This window comes from Rhipicephalus sanguineus, chromosome 10 (genome assembly GCF_013339695.2).
Source record: "Rhipicephalus sanguineus isolate Rsan-2018 chromosome 10, BIME_Rsan_1.4, whole genome shotgun sequence".
Lineage (NCBI taxonomy): Eukaryota > Metazoa > Arthropoda > Arachnida > Ixodida > Ixodidae > Rhipicephalus > Rhipicephalus sanguineus.
In genome coordinates this window covers 17,326,375-17,346,652 of record NC_051185.1, presented here as the reverse complement: position 1 = coordinate 17,346,652, position 20,278 = coordinate 17,326,375, and the positions used below count along the sequence as shown (strand labels likewise).

Below are 20,278 nucleotides of genomic sequence, written 5' to 3'. Positions count from 1 at the left end.
CGACAGTGATAGCCCCTTGTCAAATGTATAGGCTCACTTCTAACATTGTTCTTTTTTTTTCCTTTATCTTACTGTTGTTACCTTATGTTGAAACTTCTCAAAAAAAAAAAAGAAAAAAGGGAAGATGTAACTAGAGGCTTCGTCATGTACACGCGTCATAGATAGGCACCTACTGCGCATGCCTCCTTCTGTGTGTGCCCTTTATAAGCAGTGCCATATCTGACAATAAAGCTTTCGACTTCTGACACGGCTCACTCCCGTGCACAGGCGCTCTCATGTGAATTTGTTTTTACTTCTTGCCCGAGCACGTCCGCATTGTAAGGGTGCGAATACACATAAATTTAACAATGTATCCCTACCGAGAAGTCACTGGCGTGACAGCAGCTGTAGGTGCACTCCGCGGAGTGATCGAGTGCTCACTCACTCACTCACCTCCAGGGGCGTAGCCAGAGTTTTGTTTCGGGGCTGGGGGGGGGGGGGGGGGCGTTCAGCCAGACTTTATGTATGTTCGTGCGTTAGTTTGTATGTGTGCGCGTATACATACGCAAGCAAAACAGAAAATTTTCGGGGGGGGAGCTGAACCGCCCAACAACCCCCCGCCCCCTGGCTACGCCCCTGCTCACCTCAATCACCCTGCGGAGGGAGTCAGCGACGACTCCTGGTGGCGTCAAGTGCACATGCACTGCGCGGAGCTTATGTCAATGTGGTCGAGTTCTTTTAAACTCACGTAGACGTTTTCCTTGCGGCAAGTTCACGCGTTTTCTCGTATCTTATAGCTCCACGAGATGGAAGGTTTTCGCTTATTTGGCTGAAGAATTCGCCCGCTATTACGGAATTATTTAAGTGCCCACACAGCATGTCCAAAATAAGGTAGAAGACCAGAGGAAGCTGGAAGCCGCCTGAAGAGATGAAAAATCCTTGGACAAGCGGTGTCGCTGTTCGACATGCAGACTTGCCTTTGTCAAGGCAGTTGCTGGCTTGGCAAAGGCAAGTCTGCCTATAGCATACGTGTTACTCAGGTTTGATGTAGCTCGAATTTCTCAGTAATAATTGTTGGGGGTTCAACGTCCCAAAACCACGATATGATTATGAGAGACGCCGTAGTGAAGGGCTCCGGAAATTTCGACCACTTGGGGTTCTTTCACGTGCAGCTAAATCCAAGCACATGTGCACGGGCCACGAACATTTCCGCCTCCGTCGAAAATGCGGCCACCGCGGCCGGGATTCGATCCCGCGACCTTCGGGTCGGCAGTCGAGCACTGTAACCACTAGACCACCGTGGCGGGTAGCTTGAATTTCTCAGATGTAGACAATTTTTTTTCGCCGACCCAATAAAGTTTTCCTTTCCTTCGTGTTGCGCACGGCTCAACTGCGCGCCAGAGCGTCCCATAACAAACTCGCCGCCGCTACAACAGCGCGGGCGGCCCGAAAAAAAAAATAATAAACCACCGAGGAACAAACAGATTGGATATGTGGAGCGCACGCGCCCGCACTCACTCACGGCCCATTTAACAATAGGCCACTCCTCGCTTCCCAGTGTTCTCCACCCCCCCCCCCCCCCCCACCATGAACACGCCTCCACCCACGCTCAAACACACCGCGTCCTTTGTTGCGGTGCTCTGCTCCGCCCAACACAATGGCTTTTAGTCACACCTCAGTGACCACCGTGGCCATCGCCGCCAACGTGAGAGAGCGCCCCCCTCCTGACCGCTCGAATCATTTGTCAGCACTAAGCGGTGCACATTTACACTGGCTATAAAACACAGAAAAGAGATATCGATCGGCGCTACGATATTGTCTTTATTCTGGAGAAATGTATTGATGTATTGGAACCAGGCCCGTAGCCAAGAATTTTTTTTATATGAGGGGGGGGGGGGGCACTTGCTGAAAACCTTGACTATTATAGAAAAACACTTATTTTCGTTATTTATTTCTGGTAGGAACACCTACTTCACCAAAATTCCCCCCCCCCCCCTCCCCGGCCCTGGCTATGGGCCTGATTGGAACAGTAGATAGGTGACACATGTAGTACCACCCTCTCTATTCTAATATCCATTCAACATGACCTTAGTAATAAACATAAAAGGTGGCAAGGCCGCAAATTTGGCGAGTTGGAATGTGAAGTTTATTTGCTTCCATTACAGAAACGGGAAGCAGTAACACGAGGCTACAAGGGATTGACAAAGGGATCCCGCTCCGGCTGGCATACATAATATAGGGGGATATATAATATAACAGACGTTGGCCACTACTATCGATTTTATGCCACATGTGGATCATATGACTAAACACGCCGTAACTCATGATGTCCAGCGCAAACAAGACACAGGACTAGAAGACAGTACACGACACAGAACTATGTGTCGTACTTTCTTATATAGTCCTGTGTCATATGTTTGCGCAGGCCACCGCGAGTTAAAACGTAGCCTATATTAGAAGCGAAGAAACTGCGATTACTATCCTGAGGAAAAGGCCGGCAGTGCAACGCTTATGTGCGCACTTTGAAAGCTAAAGCGTCGGTGTTTCCGCGATTTTGGCGCCAGGTAATAAAATAAAATACCGAAAAATGCACACCCACGCTTACTATGCGGGACAACTTTCGCAAGGGTCTCCGGCTGTGTTAAGTGGGAATACTCACCTTTTCGTATGACACTATTGTGGTCGCTCCCAAAAAGACTGGTGTCGTCAACGCTCCCTGCCTGCGAGAGAAGAAAAGATTTTATAGATGAGCCAAGATACATATCCTTCGTGAAAACATATTCTACCTACACTGGCAAAGCTCGCTTGACCTTCGCTGGCTATTTCGCTTAATTCGAGTTCAATATAATCTAAACACAGAAACCATCAACCACAAACCTCCAAGCACTGGATCCCTCAGTCATTGGCAAACACTGCTGCTGCGAAGAAGGAACTTGTGACAGTGTACAGTGAGCTTTACACTGTAAGCTGCACTGTAAGCTACACTGTGAGCTGTACACTATAAGCACAGTGAGCTGTACACTGTTACAGTGTACAGTGAACTGTACAGTGAGCAACACTCTAGGGCATCTATATAGAACGATGTAGGCATAATACGAAACTACGGCCATGGAGAGCTCGGCAACGCGCTCAGTAAGCGCCACGCGATACGCTTGCTCCTACGTATATTGCCATGTACATGTAGAGCTATAGGCGAGAAAGTAGCATAGAACAACATACCGGATTTTTCGCTTCTGGTTAAGCTCGCTGCCTTTCACCTCATCTCTTTCTCTCTACCTCCTTTCTGGCGTTTAAAATTCGAAATTTAATTCTGGGATTTCACGAGGTGCAGAAACTACGACGAGTGCACGATGATGCCGCACGCCGTAGCGAGGAGTATGCGCATTAATTTTCATCTACATGGGGTTCCCAGACGTTCACCTAAAATCTAAGTTCCACAAAGGCGTTTTCACGCTTCGCGTCCGTCAAAATACGACCGCTGTGGGCCGGGAATCGAAGCCGCGTCTTGGTGCTGAGCATCCCTACGCCATAGCCGTTCAGCGACGGCGGCTGGAAATAGTTGTTCCGTGTTTAACGTCCCGAAACCACGACATGATTACGAGGGACGCCGTATAGTGGAGGTCTCCGGAAATTTTGACCACCTAAAGCTAAGCTCACGGGCCTCCAGCATTTTGCCTCCATCAAAGTGCGGCCGGGATTCGATGCCGCGACCTTCGGGTCAGCCGTCGAGCACCGTAGCCACAACAAGAGTAATGTCTTGCTCTAACAAGAGTCAGGTTACCGAAACAAGAGGACCAACAAGGGTTTGAAGCATAAGATGGAGGAGGTGGGGGGGAGAGGGTGGCTCGCAATTATCCCATTGTTAGTATACAGAGCTAAACGCCCATTGCCACGTGCGGGATGACAGGCAACCCTGAAAAATATCCAGCCGTGGCGGCTGTGCGCGTGTAATTAGATAAGCATCTAAACAACGTGACGGAGCTCCCGCGTGGCTACCGCTTTTGTATAATGCGGCCGGACAGCTGGAGCGAGCCTCTAATGAGACGGCAACGTGAGTCTGTGTTGCACGCACTGCGCACGCAGCATACAACATGCTGGACTCCAGCGGCTTGGAGGTCAGTGCACCACGTGATCCGCTCGGTGGCCGGTCCATTTGCATAGTGGCGCCGCAAGGCAGGCGAATCTTTGCGTCAGCTAAGATGGCATTCTCGGAGGCCGGGGTGTGTTGTGAGCAAGAGAGTTCACAAAATACCTGGCCTCCGAGAAGATGGAATGAGAACCCGCAACGAGAGGTCTAGAGGCCCCGGATAACGTTTGCATGAACGGTTGCACGGAGGTGAGAAAAAAGAAGAAAAAGAAAAAAAAAAAAAACTCACAGGGTCCTTTGTGCATTCGGCTCAGACGACTTGAAGGCTAAAATCACCCTTTTTTCATCTCGTTCGATGGATTTAGAGTCACTGGAAAAATTTCAGAGTATCGCATCTGTTTTCCGCGCGCCGCCACTAACGCGATTGGCTTACTCGCATCACGTGACCTCTCGCCGCCATATCCCTTCCAAGCGCTTTGGGTGCAGGCGCGTTCAATGCAGAGCGTGGCCGGACATTTAGCAGTACCACGGTCCCCAGAAGTACTTCGTCGCTTTTTTAAACGCGTCATGCAGACAGGGGCGTAAGCAGACATTTTTTTTTTTGGGGGGGGGAGGAGGGGGGCGGCACGGGCCCGGTGTGCCACCCCCTGGCTACGCCACCGCATGCAGATGCCAGAAGAGAGTAGCTCACCATCAATCGAACGTTACTGGTGAGCAACTCTGGGAATCTCGTTTGCTGTGTGGGAAAAATTAATGTCAAAGAGCGCCGTTCTACGTGGCTGCATAGTTGGCCTGAACAAATTCGCCCCCCTCGAATCCCACTCCTTCCTGCAGTGCACTACACTAACTTTGCTGGAAAAGATCTGATGCGACAGGATACTTCACCATTTCGGTTCGCTATGGTCAGCGATATTGGAAACTACATACCTTTCTATTTGCTCGGCTGTTTGTATCTAGATCTGTTGAACAGATTACGCATGCTATCCGAGTTATAAGCGTGTCACGCACGAGAGCGAACTCGAAGATTTATTAAAATAACTGTTTACTGGTATACCTTGAAGGCAATTGTGGCATGATCTTTGGCATTGCACAAAACAGAAGCGTGGAACTCTGTTGATAAACTTATTAAGGCAATGCTATCAAGCGTATTTTTAGATTTGTTGCAAAAAAAATGCTGCTAATGCTGCATTGCACCGAGCGTACCCTTAAAATACTGTATAGTTGGTGAGAAATGGTCACAGCAAAAAAAAAAAAAAAAAAAGAAAAGAAAAGAAAGCAGATCCCACGCATTGAGGGAGTCGATTTTATGCGAGCCCTAGGTCTATATACGTACTGTGTTGCAGTAGCATGCGCTTTAAAATTCCGGGATGTGCTATTTCTGATCGAAAGAACATAAAGCACCATGCCAAGGAAGCTTTAATAACAGTGCATTATGCAAAAAAAGTGCAGCAGTGCAGAAACCGAACCCAGCTGTTTACGCACTGGCAATGCCAAAAAAAGAACTGTTTGTCAGAACACAGCAAAATATTTGCAAATTCATTGCAACGTTGGGAATATTAAGGAGACAAGAAATAGGAAATGAACCAATTAAGTAGTGATGTTAATCATTTTTGATGGCCTATTTTCTACGTATCGTAAGATAAGATGCACCTTACCTGCGCACGCCGATTCGCCTGTGCGTTCGGCTGCTGGCGTTCTGAATCAAGATGTCGCTCACAACTTCCAATTAACGTACACACACAACTTCTATTACACATATCAACCAGTTGAACAGCAAGCACGGTGCGCAAGCAAGCTATGCGTCAGCGATCAGTCGAAGGACGCAATGTTGAATGTTCTCGATGTTGTTCGATAACGTTCTCGAGTGCAGTGAACCTGAACACCGACTGCAAAGCTAGCGCAAACAGTCAAGATTCACCAAATGTCGAAGTAAATGGCATCTCGCATGATGTCACTGCGCTAATGCAACTATGTTTACAGATCCGGACCTAGTGAACACGCCCGGGCGTGACACGAAAAGAGACCGATGAAGCCATGAAGAGAGTTCGCGAGCATATGGCAACGTTCGCCGTGGGTTTCATTAGTTACACCGCTAACCGCGCAGTCGATCCATACCTGTCGATGACTCGAAATCAATATCCTCCTGAAGAAACACACACACATAATGCCGTTCTGCCGAGCGTAACACGGCACTGGGGCTAAAAGATCGGTCACTTCTCAACACAGGCTAGCAACGCGCCGGACGGTCTGGAAGGGACATGGCCGCCGCCACCCAATGTTGCCCGCGTGCAGCCTACCTTTGCGGTACTCTGATTTTCCAGTGACTCTAGATGGATTCATCCTCCCCCGCCCCCTACCGAAAGCTTTCCGAACCTTACGTGGTTTTGCAGTACCTCCGGGATCCGAGGTATTGTAAGCTTCTGCACCTCACAAGGTTTTGCACAGCCTCCGTGATCAGCCCGCCTTTGACTAAGCGACGATGTCATGCGATGATGCCATCATGCGGCGTCACGACGTCACAAGTTTTGGCGCCATGAGACGTCACGATGACGTCATTGATGTAGGAATGTTAGCTTGAAGTCATGGGACTTTTTGTGCGCCCGCTGCACTCACACATTCAATTGAGTATCACGTGACTTTTGACCAACCTTTATTACTTTTTTGTTTTCACCCCATTCGCGTTGACGCCGCCGACGCCGGTCTCGCGATGAATCGTCCGGTCTCACCAAATCTCGAAAACCTCTCTACTCATGAGACATAGAAGGCTTTCGCCTTAAAACGTGACACATATATACGCGCACGCGAATGCGGTACACGCGCTAAACGGTCATTTCGGACTCCTCGAAAACCGCGGCGTCGTGGGATTTGCGTGACCCGCGCCTGGCGACGTAGACCAATCGACGACAAGAAACTATGTGTGCCAGGTATGCGGAAATCTCGTTGCCCACTGCGCATGCGCTTTCGTAGAGCAAGTTATAGCAGCATACCTACCACAATGCGAGAATACGCGCACTCGCTCAGCCTTTTTTTCCGATCGCCTAATTTCTTCCTCGTTATACCACTGGTGACGGCAAACGACTGGAGCTGGGTCACGACGGTGACACAAATTGTAAAGCTAGAGCCCTCGCCTAAATTACGTTCGCACTGGAAATCTCCCAGGCGAAAGTTGGGGAAAAAGACGCGGGGAAATGAACGAGCCATTTAACAGCTGTGCGCAGTGCGCATGCGCGAGAACAGGAAGCTCGAGCGGACGAGATCAATTATCGTAATCGCGGACGCGTCTGTTTTATACAGTCGGCATCGGAAAATAACTGCGACGCGAGAAAGAAATTACCGTGTTCATTCGCCTTTAACGCGCTTTCGACTCAGACGCGCGCCATGTTTGTCACGGCTAATGTAAAGTGAAACGTCACTAACACTTATTGATACGCGCATTTTGATAACCAGGCAAAAAAACAAAATAATAATAATAACTAAGGAAAACCTAAATGCGGTAGTCTCATTCGTTTTTATAGCTGATATTTGTTCTGAGATATATATATATATATATATATATTTTTTCACGTTTAGAAAAAAAGCGAGAAAAAGTTGCAGAAACCATCAGAAATAGCTGTTATGAGAAACGGAGAGATGGGGGGGAGGGGGAGGGGGGGTATGCAGAAAGGTTAACTAGGATGCGAGTTTCAAGATTAGTTCATCGGATGCGATCAGTTAACCAGATAAAGGCATTCACGCGAGCCGATGGATAAGAACATCAATTTTGAAATAGGTGAATATCTTAAGCGGTCCATGTTAATTAACCAGACACACTAGCGACATTTTGCAAACTATGGAGAGGAGGATCGTATGAATTCATATATAAATAGGAAACATCATGCCCATGGTACATATGAATGACAGAAAAAATGCAAAGGATCTCAGCGCCGAGGCTTAGTGACACAGACAGACAGACAGACAGACAGACAGACAGAGAGAGACAGACAGACAGACAGACAGACAGACAGACAGACAGACAGACAGACAGATAGATAGATAGATAGATAGATAGATAGATAGATAGATAGATAGATAGATAGATAGATAGATAGATAGATAGATAGATAGATAGATAGATAGATAGATAGATAGATAGATATGGCAATCAAGTTGACAGTGCGGTTGCCTATTCTGCCTTGCACAAAACAAAAAAATATTGGCCGCGTATCTGCGTGCTTCGTTGCAAATGTCGTCTAAAGACGATAGAAGAGGCGCTGCGTGAGATATGGACGCCATCTGGCAATACGTCGGGAAACATGAGTGCTGTGTTGCGGGCTGGTAGTCCCGGCGCAGCAGCAGGCGAAGACCGGCGGTGACCAACGCGACCGGCGGGGACGCCAGCCAGCCCGAACACGCGGTTTCGCGCGAAGCGCCGAAGCAGAAGAAACGTCCGCACTCAACGAGTACTCTCCACACACTCTTTTATTTACACGTCGCCTGGGTAAAACAGGAATGCCAAAACGGCGCCCCATGGCATTCGTACAGTGCAATACTGAACCGAAACCGAAACACAACAATGAGCTCGTGCAGAGGGCACGGAGGAAGGCAAGTTGCAGCGCAGCTTAAGAAACTAGGGTCTCTAGAATTACGTATCTATGTATTTTCTATTAAAGGAACACATCACCTAATACTTACCTAGTGATGTTGCGCCTCAGATATGCATAATGTTTGCTTTTTGATCAACAATGTACACAAGTATGAACCTAGTCAGCCGTTCAAGATGGCTGGCCCTTGAAAAAGTAACATTGGCCGGGTGGCTGAATCGAGCGACGTGCCGACAAACAGAAAGACAGACCAAAATTTCTGCGTTTAAGTTCCCCAAGAAAGACTGTCGTCTTTAAAAGCTTTGCGCACTAGTTCTTCGATTAATCCAGTAGCGCTCAAAGAAGTGGGCGAGGCAACAGCGGTGTGGGCACCATACTAATCCGCTGTCTGTTCATCACGCAGTTTGCCGGCTACCTTGCTGCCTCGATGTTCGGGGATGCCACCGCGCATGCTCCTTACGTCATGCAGTGGATAGCCTGGTCAACGTTCCCTCGCCGTGTCATGGATGTGAACGACAGCGCACGTGTGGACTGCCCTAGCTTCCTTGCGGATAACAGCCATGATTTCACCTTCGCTTCTTCGACTTTCACCCTGGATCCTGCACTGGGCAAGGCTAACGTCACACTCGACGGCCCAATCATCGACAGACCTAGTTCGACGTCTGCATGGTCTACAGCTATAAAAGCGTCCCCGGTGGATTCTTTCATCAGTGGGCGAGGCAACAGCGGTGTGGGCACCATGCTAATCCGCTGTCTGTTCATCACGCAGGTATGTTACCTTGCCAATCCTCGGTGCATTCGTTCCGATGACCGATGATGTATGCTGCTGTTCCCTCGCCCACATGATCGCTATCAGGGTTTTGTTATACTTCATTGTACTCTGTGCTTCTAAATGCCGGCCGCAGACTTCTACTGAGCGGTGATGTGGAATCTAACCCGGGTAATAATACCCGTTCTCAGCGCGATGCTGCTTCACAACCTCACTTGACAGATCTTAATAGTGAACCCACGGTAGTGGAAATGTTCGCTGAACTACTAAATGGTCAAAAGAAATTGGCTCAGGATATTGCTGAAATCAAAATGTTTCAGTCATCTGTCAATGCGAGGTTTGAAGCTTTGGAAGCTCGTGTATGTTCTCTGGAATCACCATCATCGTCTAGTGGTACGCAGGTTTCGAATGATCAATGCATGCTCAAATTCAACAAATAAAGAGCGCCATATCAACTCTCTCTAACAAAAATGACAGCTTAGAAAACAGATCACGTAGAAACAATATTATCCTTCATAGCCTTAGTGAAGGGCCTGGCGAGAATCGTGAGGAACTATCCGCCATCATTTCCAAGTGGTTCGACGACACTCTTAAGGTTGCATGTCCGCGCATAGAAAGGTGCTACAGGCTTGGCAGTGATGTTAGAGGCCGCCCACGTCCCGTTAAGATGAAGCTCTTGGATTTTCAGGATTAAGGTGGTCGTGTTAAAAAATTGCTATAAACTTAAAAACACTGGCTTCCGGGTCTCCGAAGACTTCTCTCCCCAGGTTCGTAATATTCGCAAAAGGCTCTGGGAGGCATCCGCCTGTTATAGGGATAACGGTGCATCTGTCCAAATTCGTTTTGATCATGTGTTCATTGACAAGGTGCGATATGACTGGGATAGTTCATCCAATACTCTTGTCAGATCATCCACTGGCTTAGCTAAACCCGCTGAATCAACCTCTGGGGAAACATCTTCTTGACCACGTTGCACCTACAATAAACTCTTCTTATTAAATATCAATGCCAGAAATGTTGTAATTACTCCAAATTTCTTTCCCTCATCTCCTCTTATGCCCCACACATTGTCGGCGTTACTGAGACTTGGCTGCATGATGGAGTTCATGATTCTGAAATAACTCTCCCTGGCTTCAAGGTGGTTCGGAGAGACAGAGAATTCGGGAGAGGCGGCGGTGTGGCCCTATTTCTTCGGTCTCACCTGAACTTCTCTGTACTTCCTGCACCACCGAATACTGAGTCATTGTGGTGTAAGGTCCAACTAGAAAATATGTCCTTGATTATCTGGGTCGTGTACCGACCGCATGGTTCTGATATAAAACATTTACACTATCTACACCAATTTCTACAAAGTTAGGTTGCTTCAGCGCCTAACATTATTTGCATGGGTGATTTTAATGCTCCTGGTGTGGACTGGTCATCTATGACAGTTAGTGGACATGAAGTATCCATCGGAAGAGAGCTAATCGACGTTTCGTTGTCTTGTGGCCTTCACCAAATTGTTAAGGACTCTACACGTAATGCTGCTGTCCTGGACCTGGTTTTTGTCGCTTCATCTCTAGCTAACTCCGGTTTTGAATGTCGCTTCTGCCTTCAACGCCTACTTCCACTCAGTCTTTACTACTGACAACTCGGACATCCCTGTTTTTCATTCAGAATATCACCCCGGAATTGACGATGTGTCAGTGTCAAGTAAGGGCGTACTCAATCTCATTTTAAATTTAGACACCAAGAAATCATGCGGTCCCGACGGCATCCCAACAGCTTTTCTAGTTAGATACTCTCTTTGGTGTAGCAGATACCTCACAATTATTTTTAGGAAATCGCTCTCGTCAGCCACACTTCTTTTCTCGTGGAAATGTGCTTCAATTCTGCCCTTATTTAAATCGGGTAATGCTCAATTATTAAGCAATTATAGATCAATCTCTTTAACAGCGCATTCATGTAAAATGCTAGAGCATATATATTTAAACATATCATGGAATTCCTTGAAACGAACAAAATCTTAAGCACTTACCAGCACGGCTTCAGACGCGGTCTTAGCACTATTACTCAACTTACAGAATTCGTTCATGACATCAGCAGCTCGATGGACATAGGTGACCAGGTTGACACCATTTTCATAGATTTGGCCAAGGCATTCGACACTGTCTCACATCCTAAATTATTGCACAAGTTGTTTGCCATATTAAAGAACGTGTCCTTGGTTGGCTGGATATCCGACTTTCTTTCGCAGCGTTCACAGTATGTGTGTTTCAGCTCTACTAACTCGCCTTCGATGCCTGTTTCATCAGGTGTTCCCCAGGGTTCTGCGCTGGGCCCCCTCTTATTCCTGCTTTATATTAATGGCCTCCCCTTGCACACCCCTGTGAAAATACGCCTTTTCGCAGAGGACTGCGTCCTATATCATACTGTTAAATCTCCACTGGATCATGCCACTCTCAAGAATTCCTACTCTCACTTTTGTAGCTGGTCCAAAACTTGGCAAATGAATATTAACTTCTCCAAGACCGTCGTTCTGTCATTTACCCGACGTTCATGCCCCTTGACTTTTGACTATGGCCTTAACAATGTTAGTTTGTGCAGGGTGAACGAATTCAAGTACCTCGGTATCCTTATGACACACAATCTCTCATGGTCTAAACACATTGATCTCACATGCAACAAGGCTCTTAAGAAATTAGGCTATTTACATCGTACGCTCCGTCTTGCTCCTCAAGAAACCAAACTGCTTACCTACAAAGCTCTCATTCGTCCCATCCTCGAATATGGTTGCGTGGTGTGGAACCCACATAAGAAATGTGACATTAAAAAAACTAGAATGCGTTCAAAAAAGAGCTGTGCGTTTTGTATGCAAAAGATGTGACAGGAATTTTTCTCCGTCGAATTTTCTTCTTCAACTGGGTCTCACTACACTTGCGAAGCGTCGCCACGTTGAATGCCTCAAATTCCTTTACAATCTAATCAATTCTCCCCGCCTCGACACTCTAGACAGTTATTTTTAAGTTCTCCTGACCTTTATCTACGCGGAGCGACCACGCCCTTAGCATTACAACTTTTTTCACCCGTACTGACATGTTCAAATATAGCTTTTTTCCTGCAACTGTAGAAGCCTGGAATTTGTTGCCCGGAAGTGTGCGTTGCTTACTACTGAAAGAATTTCTGGAAGCATGTTCATGAATGTTGATCTGCTGTTATTGTTTTGTTTTCTTTTCCCACTCCTGCAATAGACTCATTGAGGCTGCAGTATGTAAAAAAAAAAAAAAAAAACACTAGCTCTGTCGGAGCAGTTCGGGCTGACAACGGCTGCATGAGTCTGCAGGATCCGAGAATTTGAACGGGAGGGTTGTCAATCCCGCCTTTCTTTTTTTTTTTTAAAGAAAAATTTGTACGCCACATTCCTGCATGTTTTTCGTTGCGAAACAGAGTATCTCTTTACCCATTACTTGCATTACGGCATGCACCGTACCAAAACTCCCTTACGTAACGCTCACGACTCGATCTACGCTCGCCGATGGAGCATTTCGCTCCCGATTGCCGGTTGCGCGGCGGCCACCTCGCAACACACGGAAAAAACCTGTAATCAGGAGAAGCCCGGGCTGTCGGCGGTGCGATGGAGACCGATCACCATCGAAGCCACGGAGAATGGGAGGAGGAGGTCGCGTCGATCGATTCGCAGAGATTGAAGCGAAAATGACGAGCATAAATGCATGCATGCGGCGAAAACAACCATTGTTCTTCGAATTATCGCGCGCCTGTGAAAAGGGGCCGGCCGTAATGGCTGGATTGGGCTTTGACTTGTCTCGTCTCGTCTCCGCGTGGATTTCATCCAACTTCCTCCTCCTCCCCCTCCTCCTACTGTACTTCCAAAGAGCCTTTAGTTCAAAACGTGATCCTCACTCGAGGATGTTGTCCTTACCGAAGATCCTTGAACAGTATGTGGAACGTCGTGAAACTATTACAAAGGTTTCGTTGGCAAGAGCCCTCTGTGTTTGTTTGCTTGGTATTCGCCTTGATCCGTGTTCGCGGCGCTGTATTGTACAAAGATACCAGATGCGACTAGTGATGGGGCCATTCGGATATATAAACCATGGAAATTGTGGGTATAGCGTGTACAATTTGATTTTTCAAGTTCTAATTTTATTGTTAGCAAAGTAGCGATACATAAAACGAAGGAGACGTTTTACAGACTAAGGTCCCATAGCGCGAAGACTATAGGGGGACCCAGTATAAAGAATGCATGTATTAAAAAGTGCGTAGACAAATGGCAAGAGAACGCAATATCGCGCTTCTTGCGGCTTTCGATTTTTCTCGCGTCTTGCTTCAGGATTTATCATGGTTCTACTATGGTGCTTCATCTTTATCAACTTTGAAGCAATCACATCAGTTCGTTCTTTTTTTCTTGATGCAGAAGCGCAGTTAGTATGCGCAATTGAATAAGCGTTACGAGTTACTGGATCCAAACGCAGCCTGTCACAATGGCTAGGACTTGGCTTTGCCTCGTCTCGTTCCCGCATGGCTCTAGTCGGTACTACTTCTCTCATTCTCGAGACCGCCCCCTCTCCTCTACCTCCCCCCCCCTCTTTCCTTCCAGACAACTCTCGGTCAAGAATGCTCCTCTCACCGAAAGATCCTTGATAGACCGCGATAGCCTCTTGCAGGCCGTCGTTGCTACGAGTAACTTCATTTCATCGTTGTTGTTGTGTTCCCCGGTAAAGCCGTTATTCTACGTAATCAATTCCAGATGCAAAAGCGCCCTTGCCGCCTTCCCATCTCATTAGTGAGCCGCGCTTCGTCGCGGCCGAAGCCGTTACGCTACTCTGCAACTCTCGCGGGATCCCGGAGCTAAACCGATACGCAGGCGCTTTGTCGTCCCGTCGCCGAGTGCACAGACCGCCTAAAGTGTATATATGCCTGTATAGGAAAAACACCTTCGGGCACCCGTTTGCGGATGTGAATGCGACCGACAACAACATACCTGCATCCCCCAACCGCTGCCCCTTTCCACACGTCTCGAATAATATCAATAGGACATGCAATTATTTTTTTCCAATGCCGTCTGTGTGGTGAGGTAAATAATATTAAAAAAATAATACTTGGGGTTTAGCGGTCCAAAACTACGACATGATTATCGGGGACGCTGTAACGGAGGGCTCCGGAAATTTTGACCACCTGGGGTATACTTTAACGTGCAGTCCTCAGGGATTGAAACAGGACAATTTAGGGCTGAGTAACGAACATACTTTCGTTTCCACGCTCTACAGTTCGGGTCATATTGGCCTAATTTCGACTCGAACGCGTAGATGAGAGCCAACATTATCCTTAGAGACCACATTCGTCGCTGTTACCAAGCCGTTGCCCGGATGCGGAGAACAGGGACGCGCCTGCCACGTACAACGAAATAACGAAATATTTTTACCTCTCGCGAAGAGTGTACCCACTCCCTCACCCCAAACTTAATAGGCCTCAGGCCCTTACGCTCAGACTACTGCAGACGGAGACGTACCCTAATCCGAGCTCCCTACACGCCATTTATCCCGAGGTATTCCCCAGTGACGCTTGCCCCGCATGCGGAGACGTAGCTACGCGGGCGCATATGCTCTGGGAGTGTAAGGCAACGCACACTAACCCCGATACTGCTTCGGCCAGGTGGGAGGCGGCCCTCCGCAGCTCCCTCCTGGCTGATCAGCTCTGGGCTGTCCAGCAGGCCCGCGGAGCGGCCGGCAGGCTTGGTCTGACGGCCCCGACGTGGGAGTCGCCCGCTGCGCGCTGACGCGCGCCTTGCAGGACCCAAATAAAGTTTTTCAACCAACCAACCAACCACATTCGTCGCGACATGACGTGATTATTGCGAGAAATTGCGCATACCAGTCGTTATACCACAGAAAAAATTTGATGTCGCGTATAAATTCGTGATTACTGTACGCCTAAATCTAAGTACACGGGCCTCTAGCATATCGCCTCTATCGAAGTGCGGCCGCCGCGGCCGGGATTCGATCCCGAGGCCTTCGGATGAGCAGTCGAGAACCGTGATCGCTAGACCACCGCGGTGAAGACTGTTATTAACAATGTAATAAACGCGTGCTACTTGCCGCTTCCTCAATCCATCATACGCTACGCACATGACGACACTCATCCTTAGGGAAATACACCGGCAATTTCCTTTTTTTTTAATAGCCTAGACGGACAATTTCCTAATACGTCTCAAATAACTCTTCCTTCTAAGTGTCTTTTTGAAAAGGCACAAAGCCGGACCTAGTTGAAGTCGAGATAAATGAGACATTTGCAGCGCTCTGAGAGTGGAAAGAGGCGCGTTTTAGAAAAAAAAAAAACAAATGACAGAAAAATAAAGAAAATAAAAAGGAAAGAAAGACAATGGAAGCAGGAAGCGTAGCATTCGCGAAGTGAAGAAAAAGTAATTAGACGCCAAAATGACTCCGAGCGTAATGAAAGGCAGCGAGTGTCGCCCCCTTGCGGCCTGCTCCGAGTTCTATATATATATATATATATATATATATATATATATATATATATATATATATATATATATATATATATATATATAAGTGTGTGTGTGTTGGTTGGACTACACGACGTATGTACCTGAAGGAGTGGACAAACCGTGCACCACACGTCCGGAATAACAAAAAGAAAATATAGGGAAATAAATTAAAACAATAAAAAAAACAAAGACCGCGCACTCTCAGTCTTTGTCTCGTCTTTCTACGGCGCCCATTATACGCAGCCGCGACGTTGCGTCTGAGGAGCAGCGCAGCAGAGAGCATTTTATTTATTATTTTTTAAAGGGACAATAATTCTCGCGCAAAACAGCGCGGTCGCTATACAGCGTGGAACGGCGGCGGGCGCTGCGAGAACAGTTTCCTTTCTTTCTTTCTTTCTTTCTTTCTTTCTTTCTTTCTTTCTTTCTTTCTTTCTTTCTTTCTTTCTTTCTTTCTTTCTCAGCGTTCGCGATACGCACGCACGCACGTACAAAACGCGGAGCGCGCCTCAATTTTCGCGGCGCGACTCACTTCGCGGGAGCCACGGCGTAATCATGCAATGCCAGCCTTCCTCCTAACACATCGCAACGCCCCCTCACCCCCCTCGTCTCCCCCCACACTCTCAACAGAGGCGAAACTGTCCCCTCACCTTCTCCACTCCTCCATTTTCTTGTTTTGTCTCTTTCTTCCCTTCTCTCTCTCAATCTGCGGAGCGGTCAGCGCATTTAACGCGCCGTGCAATGCAAGGAATGCCGTTCAATTTGCCATCGCTCTACGGCGGAGCCGTCCGTCGCCGCTGCCCGCGATCCGCGCTAATATCCGTGCACCTGCAGTTATGAGTATGGCCGGCGCATTATATGTATACCGACCCTTATCGCCAACGCGGAGCGTCTGGTAGGATCGAGCTGTCGCCGTCTACTGCATGCTCGTGTGAGACCTCTCTCTCCCTCCCTCTCTCTCTCTTTCCCAAAAAAAAAGAGGAATGAGCTGTACCTCTCCCCTACGGCTGTAGAACAGCTGAAACTCGACCTAACGAAGTGATGAGGACGCTCGAATTATTTCGTTAAATCGGGAAGTTCGTAAAATCGAAGAAGGAATTTTGCGGCTCTTCGAAATGTAAGATTGTAAATTATGGAAAACCAAGAAGGTGCAGGGCCATTGTTCTTGCCACCAATCTACTTCTGCGCATGTGAAAAAGTCCGTGAGGACGGCCCTGACATGGAGCCCACCCATGGGAATCGAAGTGTCTTCGTTAGATCGGGAACTTCGCATAATCGGGAACTTCGTAAAATCGGGTTCAACTGTATAGTTATTTATCGAGAATCGGATCGCTGTATAAGCCAGTCGAAGTTTCACAATTACAATAATCGCCACCGCGTTTGTCATATAAAAATTCAATACTGAGATGCAGCTGTCCACTGATCGGGAGAGAGTTCATGAAGATATGTGAACGAGGGCTACTGCCTTACGACACTCATACGAGTAATACCCCTGTCACACGGCCACCAGCGAACTCTGTTAAACTCCATGAATGTAGAACTCCGTTAGTAAAGTACCATTCGGGAGTTGGACGGAGATGTAGTGACCACGTGGTTTGATGTGGCCATGTGATTTAGCCATGAGGCACTCTCAGGTGGTTTTATCACCGCTTTTCGCCGGAGGGACCCCAAAATCTAGTTGGTTGATGTAACAAGGCACTCTAAAACGGCAGGAAGTGGAAGATGGAAGCTGCGATGAAAAAATCCGTAAACAGGGGTTGGGTGCTCGAGCCGACCTTTCGACAAGTGGACTTGTCTTCTTCGAGGCTGGAACTTGAAGAAAAGTCCACTTCCAGCCTTGAAGAAGACAAGTGCACTTGTCGAAACGTCGGCTAGAGCACCCCCGTTTACGGATTTTTTCAAGGCACTTTAACTAGCTTTGGACAGAAGCCGGAAGGGGCCCATTTGCTGCGCCTACGTCTGCATGCAAGATTTCGCCTCAGATCACTCTGAAAACATTCTAAATCGTAAGTATGACTTTAAAAAAAAAACTAATTTGTTCAAATCCAAAAAAAAAATTGTTTTGGCTTTTATCACAGGAACGTGTATACGCTGGTGTACCAGCAAGCATGTTGGTAGCTATGTTCACAAGGATGCTAGCAACAATGCAGATTTGTTTTTGTATACGGGTTTTCTGTACGTGCGCTCACTGCCAAACACGCTGCAAGTCGTCATCGATTTCTTTGAAACTGCGCTAGCACCTACTTCGTGTTGTCCGACCAATATCGGATGAGCACAGGTCTCACGTTCACGATACATAGTCTCACGAGCACCCGATAAAGATTCACCGCGCTCGACCACCACACGTTTTGCTATCCGGCTCTGGTCAAAACGATCGTGGGTTCCATAGCTATTTACGTTACTTTTCAGATATTCCTAAAATAAAGCGCGGTCCAGCTCAGTGTCTTTTCTTGAGCTATGTACAAAGAAATAGCGAAGCTTCGAGAAACGACGTGCAGATTTCGAACGCACGACACGAGCTTGCACGGGCCAGACGTGGATGAGGTTTCCCGGATGTGCGTGAGGTCGGTATGGCACAAAGCATAACACAACAGCCAACTATAGACCGTTTTCACGGAGCGGAGGAGCGTAGCCTCGAACCGGTGTATTTTCACCGCTTTCTCTCTCTCCACCTCGGCCGACCGCTGCCGCTGGTGTGTGCGGATTCCCGAGTTTTGCACTGCGTGGTGCGTGAGAGGTCAGCGTGTTTCCATTTTTCGACGCGCTGAAACAATTGTGCTGCCGCAAATCGAAATGTCGGACGAGAAGAGGTCGACAAGCTACCACTGCGCTGTGTTTGGCTGCGGCAACAGCTACGGAAGCCTGAAAGACTGGCAGCCACGGCATGCGAAGTGCACAATGTTTTTAAATGACTTCGCTTCTCTCAGGTCGCACGCCTTCTTCTCCGACAAATAGTATATTATTATATGTGGTGTCTGCACTTATGGCCATTTCTCCAAGTCACCACACCAGCTTGTGATTGTGCTTGGGTGCTGGTACACTTATCATCTGCACCAAAGAGAACCAATGTCAAGGCTGACGATTAATACACAAAATGTTTGGCCAAGAGTTGTTCTCATGAACCTCTCTGATTTCTAAGCTACAGCACATGATTTACAATGCCTGCGGCTAGAAAATGTTCCATCTTAGTGCGTGCAATTTCGAGATTATTGAATGAGCACTTTTCAATCTACATGACAGAAAGGCCCGCATGACATGTGTTCTTTGGCGTAGGTACGCGTTTCTAACGTTTCGTCGAGAGCACGTTCTTTCTCGACTTGTCAATTTCGTGACGATAACTGGGGTAGCGTTATGACAACCGCACTTTCTTTTTTTCACGCGGCAGCCTGGGTGTCGTGAATAATCGGCCCACGTTCGTTAAAGCCAGGTCGTTACCTGGACACGTGCGCTCGTCGTAATGCTTCTGAAATACTCGCCAGAAAACAAATTGACAATAATGTCACCAAAAACGAGCGCCCTTTCGGCGTTCCGCTAGTGGCGGCGGCTCGCGCCGAAGCGAACTTACGCCATGCCACGCTTCCAGATGTGCAACAGGCTTATTTTCATTTTATCATCGGTGTTGCTTATACGCCGGATTTTGAGCTCACACGTCGTACTTCTGTTCCTTATCCTGTGCAAGGATCAGAGGCCACAAGCTACGACGGCGACACGAATAAACACAGGCATCGGTGTTTGTGCTCCTGTCGTTGCGTGAACATTGTATTGCAACGTGCCAAGCGGAACCAAAATGGTCTGCTAGGGATTAGAGTTACGTTGAACTTGAATAATCACGGCACGGAAACCCAGGAGCCATCTTAAACACTAATGCGCGCACCTAGCGCGCAGCCGGATAATGGCCTACGTGTTCGCTCGTCTCCATTTACGTTTCTCCTATTATACTTCGACGGTTGTCCTAAATGTTAACGCTCTTTTATAGTGATTATTCCAAGAACATCACCCGGCCAGCTATAACGAAACATACGAAGCAATTACCAATTTACACATGCTGCTTAAGAACTGCATTGGCATTATTCTCATCGTCGGCGCTGCTGCGGGAACGTCTCATGGGCCGCCTCTGCTTGCTGTTTCAGCCATTTTGAAGCTGGAAGCTTAGCGATTATTTATCAGCGCCTTTACACTCGAAAAGCGTTGTCCTGTATTGCCCGTGTACTGCGAAGAACAGCAATACATTGTGAACCGAGCGCATACGCTGCATACACCGCCGCGGAACCCCACACACCGGAAGGGCGGCGAAACGTCGCAGACGATAGACGGCGCTGCGGCGGTGGAGTGCTTTAAAAATGGCAGCCTCCTTGTGAAATTGG

At 47.8% G+C, this 20,278-nt stretch overlaps 1 protein-coding gene across 2 annotated transcripts in view; it reads right to left on the bottom strand.

Annotated features, from left to right (window-relative positions):
* LOC119407144 (transcription factor AP-2-epsilon) overlaps nt 1–20,278 on the bottom strand; it is a 266,329-nt gene that overhangs the window by 40,861 nt on the left and 205,190 nt on the right. For both annotated transcript variants that reach the window (XM_049419992.1, XM_037674005.2), the window contains exon 4: nt 2,639–2,699. In XM_049419992.1, the coding sequence (XP_049275949.1) occupies nt 2,639–2,699 (61 nt within the window). The remainder of the gene's footprint in view (nt 1–2,638; nt 2,700–20,278) is intronic.